Source organism: Rosa chinensis, chromosome 7 (assembly GCF_002994745.2).
Source record: "Rosa chinensis cultivar Old Blush chromosome 7, RchiOBHm-V2, whole genome shotgun sequence".
Classification (NCBI taxonomy): Eukaryota; Viridiplantae; Streptophyta; class Magnoliopsida; order Rosales; family Rosaceae; genus Rosa; species Rosa chinensis.
Genome location: NC_037094.1, coordinates 884,253 through 903,366, shown reverse-complemented (window position 1 = coordinate 903,366; position 19,114 = coordinate 884,253). Strand labels below are relative to the sequence as shown.

Here is a 19,114-nt window from a genome sequence, read left to right as displayed (position 1 = left end):
AAATGAAGTCAAGTTGTACTCAAATAAATCAAACAACAATTCAGACAGGCATTTCTCAATGGACACCATTGAAATAATCCAACTGGCCCAGAAAGCAAAATTTTATTTCCAGTAAAATGTACGCATTAGCAACTTTAGGAGACACTTTATTTAGTTATTTGACTAGGACTAGAACAAGAGTTGCATCTCCTTGCATCTCCTTCGATTAGAACAAACTATGACTGTAGAAAGTACCATACAGTAGCAAACAGCCTTGCATAAGAATTAGGTTATGCTGAGGCTGCATATTGTGCAATCTTCTTTTCTAGCGCAGCTTTATCAGCACCCACAACCTTGTCAATCTCCTTGCCATTTCTTACAAAGAAAAAGGCTGGAACACTGCTGATATTCCAGCTTGCAGCCACATCTCTTGCCGCATCTATGTCAATTTTCGTGAAAACTACTTTTGGGTACTTTTCAGCTAAGCTTGTATATAGTGGAGATATCATACGGCAAGGACCACACCATGTCGCGGTGAAGTACAGGATTGCAAGGCGCGATGTCCTTGAAGCAGCATTCAATTTCGTCTCAAGTTCACTGGCCGCATGTATACCAATAACTTGCCCTGTTACAAGCTTAAGCCGTCAGCCAATTGGCCAACAATGTATATCAAGTAAAGATTTACAATATCTTTATATAGAACATGAACAGAAGAGAAATCAAACGCAGTACCATCCTTAAGAGCAGACAAAGCATCCCGTTCCTGCATGAAATTGAAGGAATTGTGGTTTAGTCTGAAGGTCTTGTGTCACTTTTACCATCTCATCTTTGTGTATTATCACAAACATATGAGGCCTGCCATATCTATTCCTTATATCAGGTCATTCTATTAAGGTGAAAAGTGAACCCCATTCCACCCAAACCAGCCCACCAGAGAGCAAACCACTAAATATCTTTCAGATTCAGCCTATGTTTTGCTTCAATATGTAATAGATATATACACCTACGGGTTTTAGTGAACTGGAACATGTCCCACATAGAAAATTGCAAAGCACCAGAAAAAGAGTACCAAAAACTTATATTCTACTGGTAGTTCATTCTTCTTTCCCTACAATATGTAGCCTACATAGAACTGTGAATATCACAAATTTTGTGCTTTTGGACAGAAGAAAATATGGCATAAACTATACTTACTCGAGCTTCAGCTTGCCTCTGTCTCTCATGTTCAGCCCTTTTCATCTCCCTTTCTTTATGCAACCGTTGATATTTTTTGCGATGCTCTTCAATTTTTCGAGCATTAGGTTCAACCTGAAATAATAGAAAAACTGTAAGGGCCAGTTTCCCTGGAAGCATATGCTTCCTAGAATAAGAAAAATCACCTTTTTAAGCACCAAACCAATCTCCTCATCATAATCTAGTTTAGATGCTATATGCAGGTCACTTGCTGCTTCTTCCCAGTGGCCCAACATAGCCTTTGCAGTTCCTCTTATTTTATATCCTTTTGCTGAGTCCGGGTTGATCTATAGCACACATAAATTTTATCTATCAACTGTCCGGTATCTGGTACAAGAACAAGTACAGTAAGGGTATCAACCAACCTCTATAGCTGCATTAGCATCCCGAATTGCCGCATTTGGTTTGTTCAATTTGACAAAGATACTAGCTGAAAGCAAGGTACAAAGTTTCCAAGAGAATGGTACATATGAGAAACGAACCATAATGCAGACAAAAACAATAAGCACAATGAAACTTGGACAATCAAAATCATCAGACTACCTCTGGATGCTTTTAGTATGGCTGAAGTTGGATTCAACATGATGGCTTCCGTTATATGATCTATGGCCTCATCCAGTTTACCTGAAAACAACACACTTCCAATGAAGTGAAACAGATAGGAAATCTACAACCCCAAAGAAATCTAAACAAGAAATGGTAATCACAATTTCACTAGTCACAACAAGACCTTCAGAAACAGCATCCATAGCTCTCGATTTCGCCAATTGCGCAGCATCCTGCATTTCTTCTGTAACTTCAACTGATGGGTCTCCCATCTGCAATCAAAACCGGTACACCATTCAAAGGCAGGATCATAATTTACAGCGGTAAAAAAAAATCTAGGTAAAAAACAGTCTACCTGTTGCGGAGGATCATTATCAGGCTCCACAACATCAGCATCATCCAACTCAATATCAGATTCAACCATGTCATCATCAAACTGTTCTTTAGTTTCCTGTTACCAAAACACCTTATATATTCCATAAAAATTTGAACTTGAATTTCAAAAGAAGAAAAAAAATGAAGCTTTACAGTTTATAGGTAAGAAACAAAAGACTCACCATTTTTGGGTCTGTTGGGATTCGAGCACCGAGACTGCAAACAATGAAAAAAAAGCAGAAGAAGTACAATCCAACAAGTTAAGAATTTAGATACAGAGCATATATGTAGATGAAGAGGAAGGAAGCATGTACCTTTGGAGATAGGACTTGAAGAAAGCAAGAGAAGGGTTGTGAAGGATTGACGGGTTTGACTTGACTTTAGCGATGAACTCGTTCAGTTCGGCTACTTTGGCAGCATCCATTCTTCTCTGTTACTCTAGAATCGCCTTCTAGTTTGTGGAAGCAGCTTTTGGAATCCGATTCAGGCGCTTTATAACTAGGCCACTTATTGGGCTTTTGTTTGGACACAGCATCAACATCACTTTTTTACAGTTTTACTGTTTCAAATTACCGTGGCGGCGTCACCTTCAGAAAGCCAGAATTTTTGGCGCCTTAAAAATTCACCTTATGTTCATAGTTATTCTCTTTCTTCTGATATGGTAAAAGTAAGGCAATTTACTGTTTTACCTTAATATTTACTAAAAAGCCTGAACAGGTCAATGATGGTCACTCCCATGTTCATATTATTGAGCTAAACTCAAGGCTTCAATCATAAGAATCAATACTTTGTCCTAAAAAAAAAAAAGGAATCATAAGAACGAATATGATGGCTTTAACAAAATATTGTTTTTCCATTAACGTGAACGGCTAGAAGTCTTACAACATATCAATACAAACATGACCAGTAAATTGACCTTCAATGCAAAGTAAATATATACTTTTTTACAACAAGATGAGAAGTAAAAAAAGAGAAAGACTTGACCATATATATCTATCTATCATATTTACCTAAACCTTCAGGTCAAAAAATTGATCTTACAAACTAAGAAAGGAAAAGTGATTGGTAAGAAATGAATTATCCAACATCTGTTAAGTAGTTGAAATGTTGAAGAATTGAGGAGAGTAGGATTTTTCTTCTCGTTGGCCTAATTTATGGCTTGGGGAGGACAGGAACCAGAAGAGTTGAAAGAGAATGTCACGCCCTCGGAACCTGGTGTGCTGCAGTCTGGAGATTTTTTGCTGAGATTGTATGGCAATGTGCTTGTCATCCTAAATGCACACATAGGAAGCTCTATGTCAGGCAAGTATGGCAAAAACACACGACTTTTGACTTGAGTCTATGCACTTTCAGAGAATGTTGATTGTAATGGAGTGTTGAAAATTAACAAAGAATGGTTATGTGTTTCTCTCTACAAGTGAATGTAAGCTGGGCCTATAGGGAGGGGGAGAAACCCTTGAAAGTTACCTCTCCTTGCGCTTCTCAAAAAACCGAGCCAAGGATGCTTTACGAGCTTGAGGCACAGGTACTGCAGACAGAAATAAGATATCTTCAATGAAAACTGAACATGATAAAAGGCATTGTACATTATAGATAAAACAGTAACGCAGCATACATGAAGGAAAAGTTAGAAAACTACCTGCTGGAATGAGGTTTGTCATAACAGATTGTGCTGCCACTTTTAAAGGCTCTGAGTGATTGATTGAAGATACTGAAGTTGCTACTGGTTTTGATACAGTTAAAGCGTTGCTGCTACTAAATGCTCCTCTGGGGCAAGAACTAGCATGTGACGTCACAGAAAGAGGGCTGGCAAGGCCAGAGATTGATGATGCAATATGAGACTGGTTCCTAAAGAAACCATCACCTGTGGAAGGACTAGGGAATGGTGTTTGCACTTGAGCTGTGGAAGGCAGCTTACTATGAGCTGGAGAAGATCCATTTCCAGCCAGCAACATAATAGCCTGGGCCTGTATAGAGTAATGAGGAAATAAATCATTACTAACTGTTTAATAATTCTTTCACCTAAGGTTCAATATATGAGTGGAAGAAACGGATTAAACATACCTTCTCAGGAGATATATCATGGTAAACATTCACAGTGCCAGCATAGAAAATTGTTAACTGAGCAGGCACACCTGAAGAATTGGATGCATTCCTACATAATAAATTCAACTTAGCCTCTAGGATTTCCTTAGTAACAAATATTTGATTAAATATCTTTAGAAAAGTTTCTTTATGTAACAAAGTTTATATTTTTCAGTAGAACTATGGTATGAAGACGGTATCTGCTATATATAAAGTACCTGAGATCAGTGGTACCAACTACCGAACTTTTAGACGGAAGAGCAGATACAGGGGTTAGAATTGGAACTCCTGCAAGCGGCTGTGGTTTTATTGTTGAACCAACCATGTTTTTCTGCCCAAAAAGATTGTTTTGGAGAACAGGAGTACTCAAAGAAATAGGGATTATTGGATTGGCTCCTGGGTGCTGCATAGGATAGACTGTCATTGCATAGTGGTTTCCAGCTTGCTTATCATGAATGAAACTTTTCTACAGAAGTAAAGCAAAGGATGCAGGAAAATTAAGTTCAAACAGAACAAGTATTCAAACTTCACCTGTATTTCTTCAGCAAAACAGATAAGTAACAGTATTTTTCCAAAGTCCTCAATACTGACCAAATTATAGTTTATGTAAAGGTGTAAGTTCTATACAATTATACTTTCTCGGAGAAACAAATAATAGGTGGAACTGCATAACATTGAGAAAGTGGGGACAAAGAGATTCCGAAAAAAAGGGAGACATACCTGGATTACACCGGAGGACGACTTCCGGCTAGATTCAAAAACATCAGCAGTTGATATAGTCGTGAATGAAGATGTGTCATGAACACCTTTTCTCGACATCTCTTCTTGAGGAGCCGTGAAAGATAGGAACTGAGGAAGTGCAGAAACCTTGTTTGAAAACGACCACTGCATCCCTGAATTTGAGCTTCTTGTTACTACTGCAGAAACAATAAAAATGAAGCGCCAAACCAATTAGTTACTCACTTACTCTTAAATTGAGTTTTGGATGCGATGTGACAAAGACAACAATTTACTGTCATCGTGTAGATGATTGCTCAACATACCTCAAAAATATGTTAAACTTTAGGTTACAAACAACAGCAGACTAAATTTAGATGCCAACAAGAAACTTACTTTTCTTGCAATATAGTCATAGTAATTATAATTTATATCTGAGAACCTTAAAAGTATTCTCAACATGATCATTACAGCTGTCAGCCAATCTAGCTGATCAATAATACTATTAATATAAAGAATCTTTAATAAAAGAGACTACAACAGACAATACGAATGCAGACACATCGTCAACTTCAGCTCACGTTTTTTACTAAATAGATGGGGAAAGAGAACGAGAACAGCCAATGAATGTCATTAAACAACTAGCAAACTCCAACCCTCCTTCAGAAAATTTGAGCTGCACGCTTTGTTTGTGGTAGGACTGTAAGTATTATAATCACTAATCAGTACTAGACTCTTTAGCAGATTTGTTCAATCAATTGAGTATTCTATTAAAATGCTGGTAACATCTGGACAGGCAGTACTGCCCACAAAACGAGATTTGAGTAGTAGTATATAGGATCCTAATATATAATTAGAAACTCTATGTCCTTGTTATTAGATTGTGTTATTCTATTTCTTGTTGTACTTAATTCTATAATGAAGCTCATTACAATATTGCTCAAGTTTTTTAATTATAATGTTGTAGCTGTAGCACTTTGCTTGGTCGGCCAGGCTTAGTTTAATATATCACAGTTTCCATATGCAAAAGCGAACGTGACACGTTGCTTTAATACATAGCATTTCTTTCGCATGTTAGGGAATAAATACATTATCCTGTCTAAGCCATCAAACTAGCATATGGAGAATGCAAACATTTCTGAAAAGAAACAAGGCACATTTTCAATGAGAAATCTAGTATAAAATTAGGGGACTGAAATCGGTGCCCCTTTTCTACATGCACCTCCCTCGGTGAGTAATTTTCCAATGGACATGTGCAGGGAGGGAGGTGTAGTTTGTAAAATTAAAAGACATCTGAAACCATGCTCGTACCACCAGCAAAAACAAACTCAGCAATTTTATCTGACTGACTGATAGACCCACAAGTAAATAGTTCCAGCAGCCACAATTAATCTTTAGGCATGCATCTACAATTAGCCTGTACAGAACAGTGAAGCCCTATATTTGCAGACATATAAGTCCTCTGCATGCTGCAATTATATGTTTCAATTCTGCACAACTATATTCTAAGGCCTCTTCATGAAAATTGCTTCCCAAACAGAATCCAAATTCAGAAGGAACTGATTACTGATAAAGTATAATCATTTAAGTGACTACTTGTTTCAGCTAAGTAAGCACTAAGCAAGGATTAGACTTGTTAATCTGTTTCTTTCCCCTCAGTTTTCCACTAACCAAACAGAGCACAAGCTCAAAAACCGAATCACAAAACAATGATTTTCATCACAAAGTGCAAGAATTTCAGCACGCTAAGATTCAATCATTCAATTCATATAGCAATAGTACTGCAAGCAAGAAGCAAAGTATAAAAAAATATATATATAATAATAAATAAAGCAAACCTGAATTCTTGGGTTCATCATTGGCTTCATCTTTCACAGTCACACAGGTCTTCTTTGAACTCAAACCCAAGAAATCCCTCTCCATTTTTTAGCTCAAAACCACAAAGATTTGCAGAGCTGAAGTACGGCAACAAGTAAAAAAGTAACTTGTTGAATCTTCAAAGCCAAAACAAGCAGAAGCTCTCTTCTTTGAATCTTAATTGTTCCGACAGTACCAGAAACAAAGCTCCTTAACCATGAAAGAACAAAAGCTTTGACTAAATTCTTGCTTCTCTGGATATAGAAACTAATTGAAGACAACAAACGTTTTCAGAGTTGTACATGGGTGATGGTGATAAATATACACACACCCAAAAGTTGTCCTTTTGCGGTGACCGGCTGGTTCAGTCGGAGACCGGGAGGTACCGGTTGAAAACCACGTGCGGCGCCGGAGTGGAAGCCTCGTGGCTGGTTTAGAAGAGTGAGGGAGAGACTGTGGGCGTGACACGTGTGACAAAGTTGCCCAATATTTGTTGTTGTACGTGCTTGTCTTTTCGTTGGTGAGCTTATATAATTCTTGTCCTCTTTAATGAGGCTGGGATTGTCCCATGTGGCCATGTGAGGTAAACGACGGGGAGAGGGAGATTCTTCTTCTCTGACTCAGGTGGCGCGTTGATAATGTGGAGGCCGAGAAGCTCCATGATCACTTAACTGGTTCGACCGTTCCACACAAAATCACTACAAATTATAAATATATAATAATGTAGTAAGAATATTTTCAGCATTACATAGTTATTAATGATGATTAACGTAGATGATTCAATATATGAATTTTGACAGAAGTCATCGCATGGTTCGGCCCTCAAATCGTACGAGACGAAATGCACGAACACGTGAAAACGATCTTCGATGGATCGTTTACATGATAAAGTCTTGTTCAACAGCTAGATCATTTTTGGTGGTCCAAGAAATTTTCCCATAACGTGACACGAAAGTTTCAAAGAAATCATATTGTATATTGAACAAACTATATTATATTATAGCGGACATGTGGGCGGATAAGGAAAAGCCAAATACTTTACTTGTATAACAGAACTGTGGAACATGCTTGTTATTTATGTACAATTATAAAATTTCACTTTGGTCAGTCGGTCCAAAACAAAACAAGAAAAAATCATTTTGGCGTCATAGTTTTCGAACTGGTAGTATAAAATGTAATGCTCTTAAAAAAATAAAGGAAAGCGTTCTGCATGCGGCAATAAAATAACAAAACTATTTAAAGAATTGTTATATATGGACCAATTCTATTTATAAGAAACAAAAAACTATTTATAAAATCTATGGCCTTGTGTTTGGGCTACATTGCAAATTATAGCTCATCGCATTTCTGTTATGGGCTTATCTTGTAGGAGATTAATGACAGTTCTGTCCTTTAAATACCAGAGAGATTTGAAATTTTTGGTGCAACTTCGGGCTGGTAGCCTAATCGGGAACTTCGAGGCCCAACTGAATAGTTGACAAAGCCCATGCTGTTAGTGTTAGACTGATAGGGATGTCAAAAAGTCCATACTATCATCCCCATCATTGACTCGATGCACCAATCCTTTTCTCTTTATTTTTTTTTTCTCTTTAAGGCAACAATTTCCTTAAATTCACTTTACTCTAATACTACTAATAGTCTTAACTATCTTATTAGATTCTGCGTAATAATTTTTTGATCATTTTTCCTTCTTAGACGCTACTTTTGTAGTTGTATTCACTTTAAAATGTAAATTTGTTGTCCACCGCAGTCTAGGTAGACATGTTACCAATTCGATAAGTACTTAACACGTGTTAAACAATGAACATGCATAAATTAATAGGTATTCGATTAACTATGACGAGTGCAAATAACACGTGCCAAGTATTTGGGAAAATAATAACGTATGCACTGTGTCATTTGCGTAACAGTAAAATGATGGTTGATCATCTAACCTCAATATTACCAAGTTCATTTCTCAACCTATTTTTTTCTGTTGGTCTACTCAACCTTTTCAATCTTCAATGAGAAAAAGAAATCACAAAATATATATATATATATATATATATATATATAAATGGATAAATGTTAATGTAAATTTACCCCATGGTAAATGGTAGATTCTACTATATAAACGTTAAATCCATTTTCTACTATTAACGCGCCTGTACGGATGGCTTTATGGGTGGAGTCCCTGTATCTTCAACCCTTTCTTCTCCTGCATTCAAAATATTCACTATCCATTCCAAAATTCCTAACAACTTTCCTATTCTTCTCTCTCTCTTCTTCTCTAAGCAGCCCTAGGCTCCCATGCTAGCTAGGGCTGCACCACCAATTTCACAAGCCCTAAAACTCTCTCTCCTGCCCTAACAATGGTGTTCAAGGGGAGGTTCTTCTCCTCCAAGAAATCAGACTCCTCCAACAGTCCTGATGGCTCCACCAACAGCCCCCGATCGCTCGGCTCCAACTCCCCAAGCAGATCCGATAAGAAGAAATCCAAATCCGCCGTCAAAGACGACTCCAAAGCCGCCACTACAAGCTCCGCCGCCGTCTTTGGAGGCGGCTCTAGTCGGCAAGCGCAAGTCAAAGGCGGGACGAAGAAGAAGGACGCCAAGGGGAAAGACAGTCAACAAGCGCAGCCGAAAACGCCGATCAAGTCCAGCTTAGCTGGCCTGAGTTCGACGACGACGACGACTCCGAAGAAGTCGGCGGCGGTGGAGCCGGCTTCGGTGTCTCCCATTCTGGCATCGTCTCTCGGGTTGAACAGGATAAAGACGAGATCGGGGCCGCTGCCGCAGGAAAGCTTTTTCGGGTTTAGGGGAGACAAAGGCTCGGCGTTGGGGTCTAGTAATTTGTCTAGGCCCGGCGCCGGTGACGGTAGTGCAGGGTTGAAGAAGAAGGAGGCGGCGGCGAGTCTGAGCAGGACGGGGTTCAATGAGAGTGTGACAAGTGGGAGCTGGGTTGATAATGGCAGTAATTCGGATAGTATGTCAACTGGTAGTGTGCCTTCCAGAGACCAAAGCCCTAACATGCCTGCGCCGCCGTCGCGGTTGCAGAATGGTGGCGAATCCTCTGCTGAAGCTGGTATTGGTTATGAGCAATACACAGTGTTTTTTTTATGAATTTATGCCAATTTCAGTTTATGATCTAGTAATGTGGTTACTAAATGGTAGTGTTTTGAGCTTAGGACGTAGGAATCACATGGCATTGAAACACTCTGATAGGCAGTACCCAGTAAATCACTTTAACTCGAACCAAAACTAGTAGATGTCGACAAATTTATGTGAACTAGAAAATTGTAGGGTTCGCGGAGCTGAGGAATCACATGGTACTTATAATAGACATTGTAACCCTGAGTTGGTGTTTCTGCATTGGATGAAGTCAAGAGTTTATGGTGGAAAGGAATATGTGTGTTGAGTCAGAAATGGGACATGATTAAGCGATGACCCGTTATGTATTAGTTGGGTGGAATGTGGATTGTTTCAGTACAGGAACTCACTATATATTTGACCAAAAAAAAAAAAAAACTTTATAGTAATGAATGTTTGCTTCTACATATTTAGTTGGCAATGAGCAGCGGATATCAATATAGGGTCCCAAATATTTACAGGGAAAACTTGTCAAAGACATACAACGGCCATAATTTTAGTTATAGTTCATCACTAGGCCTTGGAATGTAGCATTGACATGATATGGACTGGCAAATATGATTTTTTACTGAAAAGTGAAAACTAAGACACAGAAATGATGAGACCAATGCCAACTTATGAAGAACGTTTATATTTTAGATGCTCTTTTCATGTAAACATGTTCTTGAATGTATTTCCTTTTGCTGTTACATCTTCTTCATTATTTTTCTATATTTAGCTTTTACTATTGTGACCTTTAACACCTTGCAAATTACTGAAGGTTTTACATCTTCCTTATTCAATAATGAGTGGTAAACCTGTTGTGGGTTTGTTCCTCACGAATGACCTTTAATAGTTCAATCATCCTTAACAGGGCGAAAGATATCATCCCGAGGTCGCTCTGGAGTCTTGAGAAGTTCAGAAGTTTGCACACCAGAGGTAACAGATTTCCTCTTGCTTTTTTTTTTTTCTCCAACTGTTTCTACTATCTATTAGTTCTTGTCATAATGTGTTTGCAATTGATATGTACCTTTCTAGCCTGCATATGATTGTGATAATCCCAAAGAGTCTGAATCTCCCCGTTTTCAAGCTATACTGCGTTTAACGAGTGCACCAAGGAAGAGGCATCCTGCTGATATAAAAAGTTTTTCCCATGAACTAAATTCCAAAGGTGTTCGACCTTTCCCATTTTGGAAGCCTCGGGGCTTGAACAACGTGGAGGTAATTATGTTTTCCTCTTGCAGTATATATTAAGGCGTAAATGAAATTTCCTTAGCAAGTTTGACCTATTTGTAATCACCTTGTTGTATGCAGGAAATATTGGTTGTGATTCGGGCTAAATTTGATAAAGCAAAGGAAGAAGTGAACTCCGATCTAGCTGTATTTGCAGCAGATTTGGTTGGTGTTCTTGAAAAAAATGCAGATACTCATCCAGACTGGCAGGAAACCATTGAGGACTTGCTGGTTTTAGCTCGAAGTTGTGCAATGACATCATCTGGAGAGTTTTGGCTTCAGTGTGAAGGCATAGTTCAGGATTTGGATGATAGACGTCAAGAACTTCCTCCGGGTACACTTAAGCAGCTTCACACCCGAATGCTTTTCATACTCACTAGATGTACCAGGTTGTTGCAGTTCCATAAGGAAAGTGGATTGGCCGAGGATGTACCGGTTTTCCAGCTTCGTCAATCAAGAATTCTGAATTCCATAGATAAAAGACTTAATTCTGCAGATAAAAGAATTCCTCCAAGTTTGGTAAAGGATACAAAAATTTCAAGTGTTACAAAGGCATCTAAAGCAGCTTCAGCTAGGAAATCTTACAGTCAGGAGCAGCATAGCTTGGATTGGAAGAGAGATCATGCGGTTACACAACCTGCAATCCCCCCTCCTGCCGATCTCCCCTCGAAGAGTTTGGAATCTCCTGCTAGTAGGGACCGAATTACCTCATGGAAGAAATTCCCATCTCCAGTCGGAAAAAGCATGAAAGAAGTTTCTAAAGTAAAGGATCAGAAGGATGTTAAGGTTGAGCAGTTGAAGGCTTCAGAACACAGGAGAGTGTCTTCTGATATTGATCAGACTACTGTGAAACCTCCCGAGCCTTCTGCCAAGGATTCTCATGAACCCAAGCATGGACACAAAGCTTCTTGGGGGTGGGGATATCCTCCTAGTGGATCTGATGACACTTCTATAATTTGTCGCATTTGTGAGGATGAGGTTCCAACTTCAAATGTGGAAGACCATTCAAGAATTTGTGCAATTGCTGATCGATGTGATCAGAAAGGTCTAAGTGTCAATGAGCGTCTTGTCAGAATATCTGAAACTCTTGAAAAGATGATGGAGTCCTTCACTCAAAAGGACATTCAGCATGGCATAGGAAGTCCAGATGTTGCAAAAATATCAAATTCGAGTGTGACTGAAGAATCCGACGGTCTCTCTCCAAAACTCAGTGATTGGTCCCATAGAGGCTCTGAGGAAATGCTTGATTGTTTTCCTGAAGCTGATAATTCATCTTTCATGGATGACCTGAAGGGTTTGCCCTCCATGTCATGTAGAACTCGTTTTGGGCCCAAGTCTGATCAAGGAATGACAACATCATCTGCAGGTAGCATGACGCCTAGGTCTCCTTTATTGACACCAAAGGCCAGTCAGATTGACTTGCTCCTGGCAGGCAAGGCTTCTTTTTCTGAGCAAGATGATCTTCCTCAGGTATCTCTTTTATATATTTTCTTTTGCGATTACTCTTTGCACCAGGAGTTTCCTGGACACATACTTATGATTCTTGGGATGCAATGGAAGGATACAGGCTTACAATATGAGCTGCATCTTTGTCGAATTCTAAATGCATGAAATATTTAGTGTCTCCAAGAACTAAAATTTTCGTTATCAAAGGAACATAGAAGTTAATTACGTCATACATTTAGTGCCTTCTTCAATCTTGTTTGTCTTTATGGTGAAGAGGGAATTTGTGTTATATAGCTACACAAACCATCTCAAACATATATGTATGTGCATGTCTCTAGTGTCTCCATAATTTATATATCAGTGGGATTAGAGTCTCTGTTCTAACCATTTATAAAGGAAGAAGCCATTTATAAAGGAAGAAGTGTTATACGACTTGCATCATTATATCTTAAAAGTAGCATGAAGTGATGAAACATTGAGTTAACTTTCTGTGCTCTCCTGCTGGCCTTGGTTGGTCACTGGTACTCAACTGTGTTTGTCAAAACTTTTTTCATTTTACTTTATCAACTTAACTCCTTTTTGGGTGATGCAGATGAATGAACTTTCTGATATTGCCCGTTGCGTGGCAAATACACCTTTGGAGGATGATCGTTCCATTCCATATTTACTGTCTTGTCTTGAAGACTTGAGAGTTGTTATTGACCGCAGAAAGTTTGATGCACTTACGGTGGAAACATTTGGGGCACGCATTGAGAAGCTGATCCGGTGGGTACTTGCTGCTATTTTGATTCGTTTTTGCCTACTGTTTAAAGTGTTACTTAAAATACCTTGAATTATGGTATCTATAGTTCTCCTGAAAAGTTAATTAAGCAATAATTGGAAAATCTTGACAGCTTTGTGACACTTGTTCTTCAATTTGATTTTTATACAATTGTATTACTGTGATGCTTTAGGGAGAAGTATTTGCAGCTTTGTGAGTTAGTGGAAGATGAAAAGGTTGATATATCAAGTACCATAATTGATGAAGATGCTCCTCTTGATGATGATGTGGTTCGTACAAGCCCGATACATTTTAACAAGGACCGAACATCTATAGATGACTTTGAAATTATTAAACCAATAAGTCGTGGGGCATTTGGACGAGTTTTCCTAGCTAAAAAGAGAACAACAGGGGATCTTTTTGCAATTAAGGTACGTATGATAAGATACCTAATATCTTGCTGATCTTAGTGCTCTGTTTGTATGTTAGTTTTGGTTGAGCACCTGCTTCTGTGTTCTGTATCATTTGCATACATAACTGGGTTTTTGCTTTTTGTGGTTTATTTCTGCCATGCTCAACTTTATGCTTGTGCATAGTTGCTCTTGGTCACATGCTTGAATCCCTGGAAGCATTTCCTGAAAGTATCACATACCAGTTTAATGTTTTTATTTATAATTCTTTTTTTTCACTGTATAAAGATTCATAATAAGTACCCTAATTAATGAAATGATGTGTTATACCCTAAGTGCACAAGTCTGTTTTCTGTCTTCTTTCTGTTTTTTCTTTTCTTTTCTTTCAGAGTTTAATATTTCCTGCCAAACCCCGAAATGAAGAAATAAAAACATGTTTTACTCTTTTCTTTTACTTTTTTAATACTTTCGACTATGAAGAGAACTTCACCCTTACTTTGTGCCATTTTTTTTACAGGTCCTTAAAAAGGCGGATATGATCCGTAAAAATGCTGTTGAAAGTATATTAGCAGAACGAGACATCTTGATATCAGTCCGCAATCCTTTTGTGGTGAGCACATGTTCTAGCAGTGTGTTTTACCTTGCGGTGAGAAACATTTTTCTCATTCTAACATGATTTGTGTTGTTTCAGGTTCGGTTCTTCTATTCTTTTACTTGCCGCGAAAACTTGTATCTTGTGATGGAGTATCTAAATGGAGGAGATTTGTACTCGTTATTGAGAAATTTAGGCTGCTTAGATGAGGATGTTGCTCGTGTATATATAGCTGAAGTGGTAAGAACTTACAAGTTCATAGTCGGAGTACTATGTCTTTTTTTTCTTTTTTCTTTTTCTAATTTTTTATTTTTTTCGGTTTCAGGTGCTTGCATTAGAATATTTACATTCACTTTCTGTGGTTCATCGTGATTTGAAGCCTGACAATTTGTTAATTGCTCACGATGGCCATGTTAAGGTAGTGCTTTTGTTGCCATTTTATTTTGGATGCTTGAGGTGACCATTTCAGTATCAATGCATAGTGGTTCTGAACTTCTGATACAGTTGGATTCATCTATCTCATTCAGCTTAGGGCCTTTAGTTAGATTTAAATTGGTTTTTGCTTTTGAATGAGATGTTTTGGTGTCGGGGGTGGGGTGGGGGTCGAGGTGGAGGATGTATCTATCTCATTCTGATACTACTGTTACTGTTACTTTTTCATACCTTTTTCATGTTTTCACTAAATATCATTGATATTGTCATCCTTTTTCTTTCTTCCTCCCTTTCTCCCTTCCTAACTTTTTACCTTATGTATTCTACTGAGCAGTTGACAGACTTTGGGCTTTCAAAGGTTGGTCTCATTAACAGCACTGATGATTTATCTGGTCCAGCGGTTAGCGAGACATCCCTACTTGGGGAAGATGAAGCCGAACTATCTCTGTCTGAGCATCAGCGAGAAAGGCGAAAGAAACGGTCGGCTGTGGGTACACCTGACTATTTGGCACCGGAGATACTGTTGGGAACAGGACATGGTTCGTATAGCCTTTTCTTAGTTTAAGGTGCTACTATTTTCTTTATTTTATTAAAAAAGAAAAAAACAAACCTCTTCATCTTTATACCTGGCAATTTTATGAAGTAGGAGGTTAGTTGGAGTATATCAAGTATGTAGCGCATCCAATTATAATGTGCATGTATTTAACGGAAAACATCCAGAATACTCTTGTATTTTACCAAACATGGTTTGTATGGTCTTTTGAGTCTTTTCTTAGTTTAAGGTGCTACTATTTTCTTTATTTTTATTTAAAAAAAAAAAAACAAACAAACAAACTTCTTCGTCTTTATACCTGGCAATAGGAGATTAGTTGGATTAAATCAAGTATGTAAGGCATCCAATTATAATGCATGTATTTAAGGGCAAACATCCATAATACTCTTGTATTTTACCAAACTGATTTATGTTGTTTTCATTGCTTGATCGGTTATTTTGTAATATCTTGATCTTAACAATATATTTCTGTTCTATGTTCCACAGCTGCAACTGCAGATTGGTGGTCTGTTGGGGTCATTTTGTTTGAATTGATTGTTGGCATTCCACCCTTCAATGCAGAACATCCTCAGGTTAGTACCTTGCTTCTAAAATATGGTATAACACATGGATTGATTTTTGTTCTGAATACAACATGTATTGCTTTCACAGTTTGGTTGATATCCGACCCTGAGGTTGTTGTTTAACTCGTTCTTTTTTGTTTGCTTGAAGACAATTTTTGATAATATACTCAACCGAAATATACCTTGGCCTCGGGTACCTGAAGAATTGAGTCCTGAAGCAGCAGATCTGATTGATCAGTAAGTGAACCATCGGAGATCTCTTTATCTTTTGTTTACGTGTTTCATTTGATGTTAGCATCTCCATGAAGTTGACTATTGGTAAATGCATCCAATCTGTGTTGAGAATTAAGACCGTCAATTAGCCAATTGGTTTGAGCAACTGGTTTTTAGTTTTGTTTAAGATACTGTTATTTACATTTTAAAACTTAGGCAACGATTCCTTATCAAATTTGGGAAGTATCCAAGGAGAGCATGAGTAGGCTTGCAAATTGATATTACAGTTTGACTGAGTTCCAGGTTAAGGCCCATTAATTGAAGGATAATCACATTGTAAGGCTGCATTCTCTTCCCCCTCAAATTCACCAAATTAATCATCAAACATGGAAATGCAACAGCACCTGTGCAGGCACATATAATTTTATTCTTACCTTTTTTGGTATCTTCTCATTGAAGGGAATAAATCACTTACCAAATGACGTTTGAAGTGATATTATGTAAATTTAGATTCTTTGTTTAATATTGCTGGTACAACTGGTTTCTAGGTTATTGACAGAAGATCCTACTCAGAGACTTGGAGCCAGAGGAGCATCAGAGGTAATTGTGGTTCTTTTGTTAGCTTTGGTTAAAATAATATTCTTTACATGATTTCAAAACCCTCATTCATAAGCTAATAGATCTGAATCATGATATAGGTAAAGCAGCATCCATTCTTTAAGGATATCAACTGGGATACCCTTGCCAGGCAGAAGGTATGATACAGCATATTCATATATCTTAACACAAAGATGCAGATTTTTTAACCATACGGTTACATTGACACCATGTTATTATGAATTTTCCATTTCTTCCAGGCTGCGTTTGTTCCATCTTCAGACAGTGCAATGGACACCAGTTACTTCACCAGTCGTTACTCATGGAATCCTTCAGATGAACATGTTTATCCAGCTAGTGATCTTGACGATTCCAGTGATGCTGATAGCTTAAGTGGCAGCAGCAGTTTAAGCAACCGTCATGATGAAGTTGTATGTTAATTCTAGAAACCAGTGCTACGTACTATGAGATGAGATTTTAATAATTTGCCATAGGTCATATGATCTGCAGGACTGACATGATCTGTGGGAAATGTTCATTGACAGGTTGACGAGTGTGGAGGCCTTGCAGAGTTTGAGTCTGGCTCGTCTATCAATTACTCTTTCAGTAATTTCTCATTTAAGGTACTTTCTTAACTTGTAAGAGTAGATTGATATTTTTTTTGTTTTTTTTTTTTAAATCATCTCTAATTTGACTAGTCAAGCTTATTGTTATTATGTGGGTATGATCCTTCTTTTGTTACTCTGCTCATTTCTTTTTCCTATTTTGGTAAGCTATCTTACTTGTTCTTATGTGATCGTCGTTCTAGAATCTCTCCCAGCTTGCATCAATCAACTATGATCTGCTTTCAAAGGGTTTTAAGGATGATCCATCATCGCATCGCAGTGCATAGCCTCTGCTCCCTACTCGGTAAAAGCTGAGATTGGGGTTTTGTTATTACATTGATTCGGGGGGCATTTTTGTGCCCTGAGCTTCTCTTTGTTGTTTGTATACCCTGTACATATATGATCAAAGAAATTATGGTTTTCCTTTTATTTATTTATTTATTTATATAATGTGCAGTTAAGCAATCTGAGTTTGGATATATGCTGAAACTGATTTTGGATGTGATCCTCCTCCCTCATACTTATAGGTAAAAACATGTCCACACACTGGGGTGTCAAGGTTACCGTTAGAACCTTTTTTCTGTGTGCCTTGAGACGTTAATGTAATCTAATTATTTAATTAATGGTCCATAGCAACGTCAACAAGTTCGTTCCTGTTCCAATCGCTGTCTTTACTCAATTTTTAACCTGATGTAAATTGTTTCAGTGAAAGTTGTAATTCGAAAGCTGGCGAGTTATTATCTACTTTTATTTTTCAGTGGCTGCTATAATCTTCTGACAATTAACTAATTAAGGGAATGACTTTACTAACGAATTGCGAGAAAGGCATAGTTCCATACCTCTAATTTAAATCAAGTAGGTAAATGATTAAGTGTAGAGATAATTTTACAAATAGTCACTCAACTATGACTCATTTGACACTTTAGTCACTCAAGTTTCAAATATATTATTTTGGTCACTCAACTATTACACTGTTAATCATTTTAGTCACCCTAAGGGGTATTTTATCTCACTTTGATCACTTCTCCTAATCATTTTAATATATATTTCTCAATTTTTCCTAATTGGTTGGACGAAAATGTCATTAATATTGTGGCAAATAAATTTTTTTTAATGAAAAAAATTAAAGAAGTGACTAAAGTGAATAACAGAGTTAAAGTTGAGTGATCAAAGTAATATATTTAACAGGTGAGTGACCAAAGTGTCGAATATGTAAAAATTAAGTCACCATTTGTGATATTCTCCTTTAAATATCGTAAGATATAATTAATGATTGTTCAATCAAAATTTAAAATTAAAATTAAAATAATAGAAATGTAACTAGTGAGTATGGTTTTCACCAATGGTTTAATGTCGGGAACATCAATACTGCAAGTGCGTTAAATTGAACGTATCCATTTAATTAGAGAAATGACTTTTCATTGACGAGATATCATCGGTATCCATTTAATTAGAGAAATGACTTTTCATTGACGAGATATCATCGGCAAAAAAATTATTAGATGTTTAGTATTAAGATCATTCATTTCACTATCTTTGCCACAAGAATTACAGATGAAATTAAACTTGGTTAAGTTCCATCACGAATCTCCTCTCAAATCGCATGTGCATGATGTCCAATGTTGTATCATCCAATCATTCAATTTTTTTGTATTGTATATTTGTATCCATCCCTTTCTGGTCCAGAAGCATTTCGATTTTACATAACGGCAGAATATGACAGAACCAGCGAGGACAAAAACAATCCCATATTGGAAAAGAGAAACTCCAAATTTGTTTTCTATCATTTTCTTTCTTTCCTACTAATTTTA

At 37.5% G+C, this 19,114-nt stretch overlaps 3 protein-coding genes across 8 annotated transcripts; 1 reads left to right on the top strand and 2 right to left on the bottom strand.

Moving 5' to 3' along the window:
• Window positions 1-28: 28 nt before the first annotated feature.
• LOC112176326 (TPR repeat-containing thioredoxin TDX) lies at window positions 29-2,608 on the bottom strand. Its single transcript, XM_024314188.2, has 10 exons — window positions 2,448-2,608; window positions 2,316-2,349; window positions 2,114-2,209; window positions 1,943-2,030; window positions 1,756-1,836; window positions 1,578-1,642; window positions 1,359-1,499; window positions 1,174-1,287; window positions 712-742; window positions 29-604 (listed from the first exon to the last, which is right to left on the bottom strand). The coding sequence occupies exons 1-10, from the start codon at window positions 2,555-2,557 to the stop codon at window positions 270-272; spliced, it is 1,095 nt and encodes a 364-aa protein (XP_024169956.1). The 5' UTR covers window positions 2,558-2,608; the 3' UTR covers window positions 29-269.
• A 358-nt stretch (window positions 2,609-2,966) lies between these two features.
• On the bottom strand, window positions 2,967-7,170 carry LOC112176325 (protein TIFY 6B). 3 transcript variants are annotated; one of them, XM_024314182.2, is made up of 7 exons: window positions 6,774-7,170; window positions 4,939-5,135; window positions 4,437-4,684; window positions 4,198-4,288; window positions 3,773-4,100; window positions 3,601-3,661; window positions 2,967-3,404 (listed from the first exon to the last, which is right to left on the bottom strand). In XM_024314182.2, exons 1-7 carry the CDS (start codon window positions 6,856-6,858, stop codon window positions 3,281-3,283), a joined length of 1,134 nt encoding a protein of 377 aa, XP_024169950.1. In that variant the 5' UTR covers window positions 6,859-7,170; the 3' UTR covers window positions 2,967-3,280. The 3 variants fall into 3 exon arrangements, with proteins under 3 accessions (XP_024169950.1, XP_024169953.1, XP_024169955.1); XM_024314185.2 differs by having other exon boundaries at window positions 4,437-4,621; XM_024314187.2 differs by lacking the exon at window positions 6,774-7,170 and adding an exon at window positions 5,262-5,335.
• A 1,807-nt stretch (window positions 7,171-8,977) lies between these two features.
• Window positions 8,978-18,053, top strand: LOC112175584 (probable serine/threonine protein kinase IREH1). Of its 4 annotated transcripts, XM_040510155.1 has the most exons (18): window positions 8,979-9,855; window positions 10,756-10,838; window positions 10,938-11,120; window positions 11,214-12,602; window positions 13,171-13,343; window positions 13,532-13,769; window positions 14,266-14,358; window positions 14,440-14,580; window positions 14,666-14,758; window positions 15,107-15,311; window positions 15,812-15,897; window positions 16,037-16,125; window positions 16,650-16,701; window positions 16,800-16,856; window positions 16,959-17,129; window positions 17,244-17,321; window positions 17,507-17,607; window positions 17,761-18,053. In XM_040510155.1, exons 1-17 carry the CDS (start codon window positions 9,144-9,146, stop codon window positions 17,588-17,590), a joined length of 3,927 nt encoding a protein of 1,308 aa, XP_040366089.1. In that variant the 5' UTR covers window positions 8,979-9,143; the 3' UTR covers window positions 17,591-17,607; window positions 17,761-18,053. The 4 variants fall into 4 exon arrangements, 3 of the variants coding, with proteins under 3 accessions (XP_040366089.1, XP_040366088.1, XP_024169041.1); XM_040510154.1 differs by lacking the exon at window positions 17,761-18,053 and having other exon boundaries at window positions 17,507-17,753; XM_024313273.2 differs by lacking the exon at window positions 17,761-18,053 and having other exon boundaries at window positions 9,144-9,855; window positions 10,774-10,838; window positions 17,507-17,590.
• The last annotated feature ends 1,061 nt before the right edge of the window (window positions 18,054-19,114 follow it).

Bases quoted from the DNA above. Each gene is read 5' to 3' on its own strand.
- LOC112176326 (XM_024314188.2), bottom strand. From the start codon at position 2,557: ATGGATGCTGCCAAAGTAGCCGAACTGAACGAGTTCATCGCTAAAGTC. The intron at 1,643-1,755 runs GTAGTCTGATGA...CCTTGCTTTCAG, and splicing joins CATACTAAAAGCATCCAGAG to CTAGTATCTTTGTCAAATTG. The intron at 1,500-1,577 runs GTTGGTTGATAC...TGTGTGCTATAG, and splicing joins ATGCTAATGCAGCTATAGAG to ATCAACCCGGACTCAGCAAA.
- LOC112176325 (XM_024314182.2), bottom strand. From the start codon at position 6,858: ATGGAGAGGGATTTCTTGGGTTTGAGTTCAAAGAAGACCTGTGTGACT. The intron at 4,289-4,436 runs GTACTTTATATA...TTTATTATGTAG, and splicing joins GTTGGTACCACTGATCTCAG to GAATGCATCCAATTCTTCAG. The intron at 3,405-3,600 runs GTAACTTTCAAG...GTGTGCATTTAG, and splicing joins TTTGAGAAGCGCAAGGAGAG to GATGACAAGCACATTGCCAT.
- LOC112175584 (XM_040510155.1), top strand. From the start codon at position 9,144: ATGGTGTTCAAGGGGAGGTTCTTCTCCTCCAAGAAATCAGACTCCTCC. The intron at 12,603-13,170 runs GTATCTCTTTTA...TGGGTGATGCAG, and splicing joins AGCAAGATGATCTTCCTCAG to ATGAATGAACTTTCTGATAT. The intron at 17,322-17,506 runs GTACTTTCTTAA...TCGTCGTTCTAG, and splicing joins TCAGTAATTTCTCATTTAAG to AATCTCTCCCAGCTTGCATC.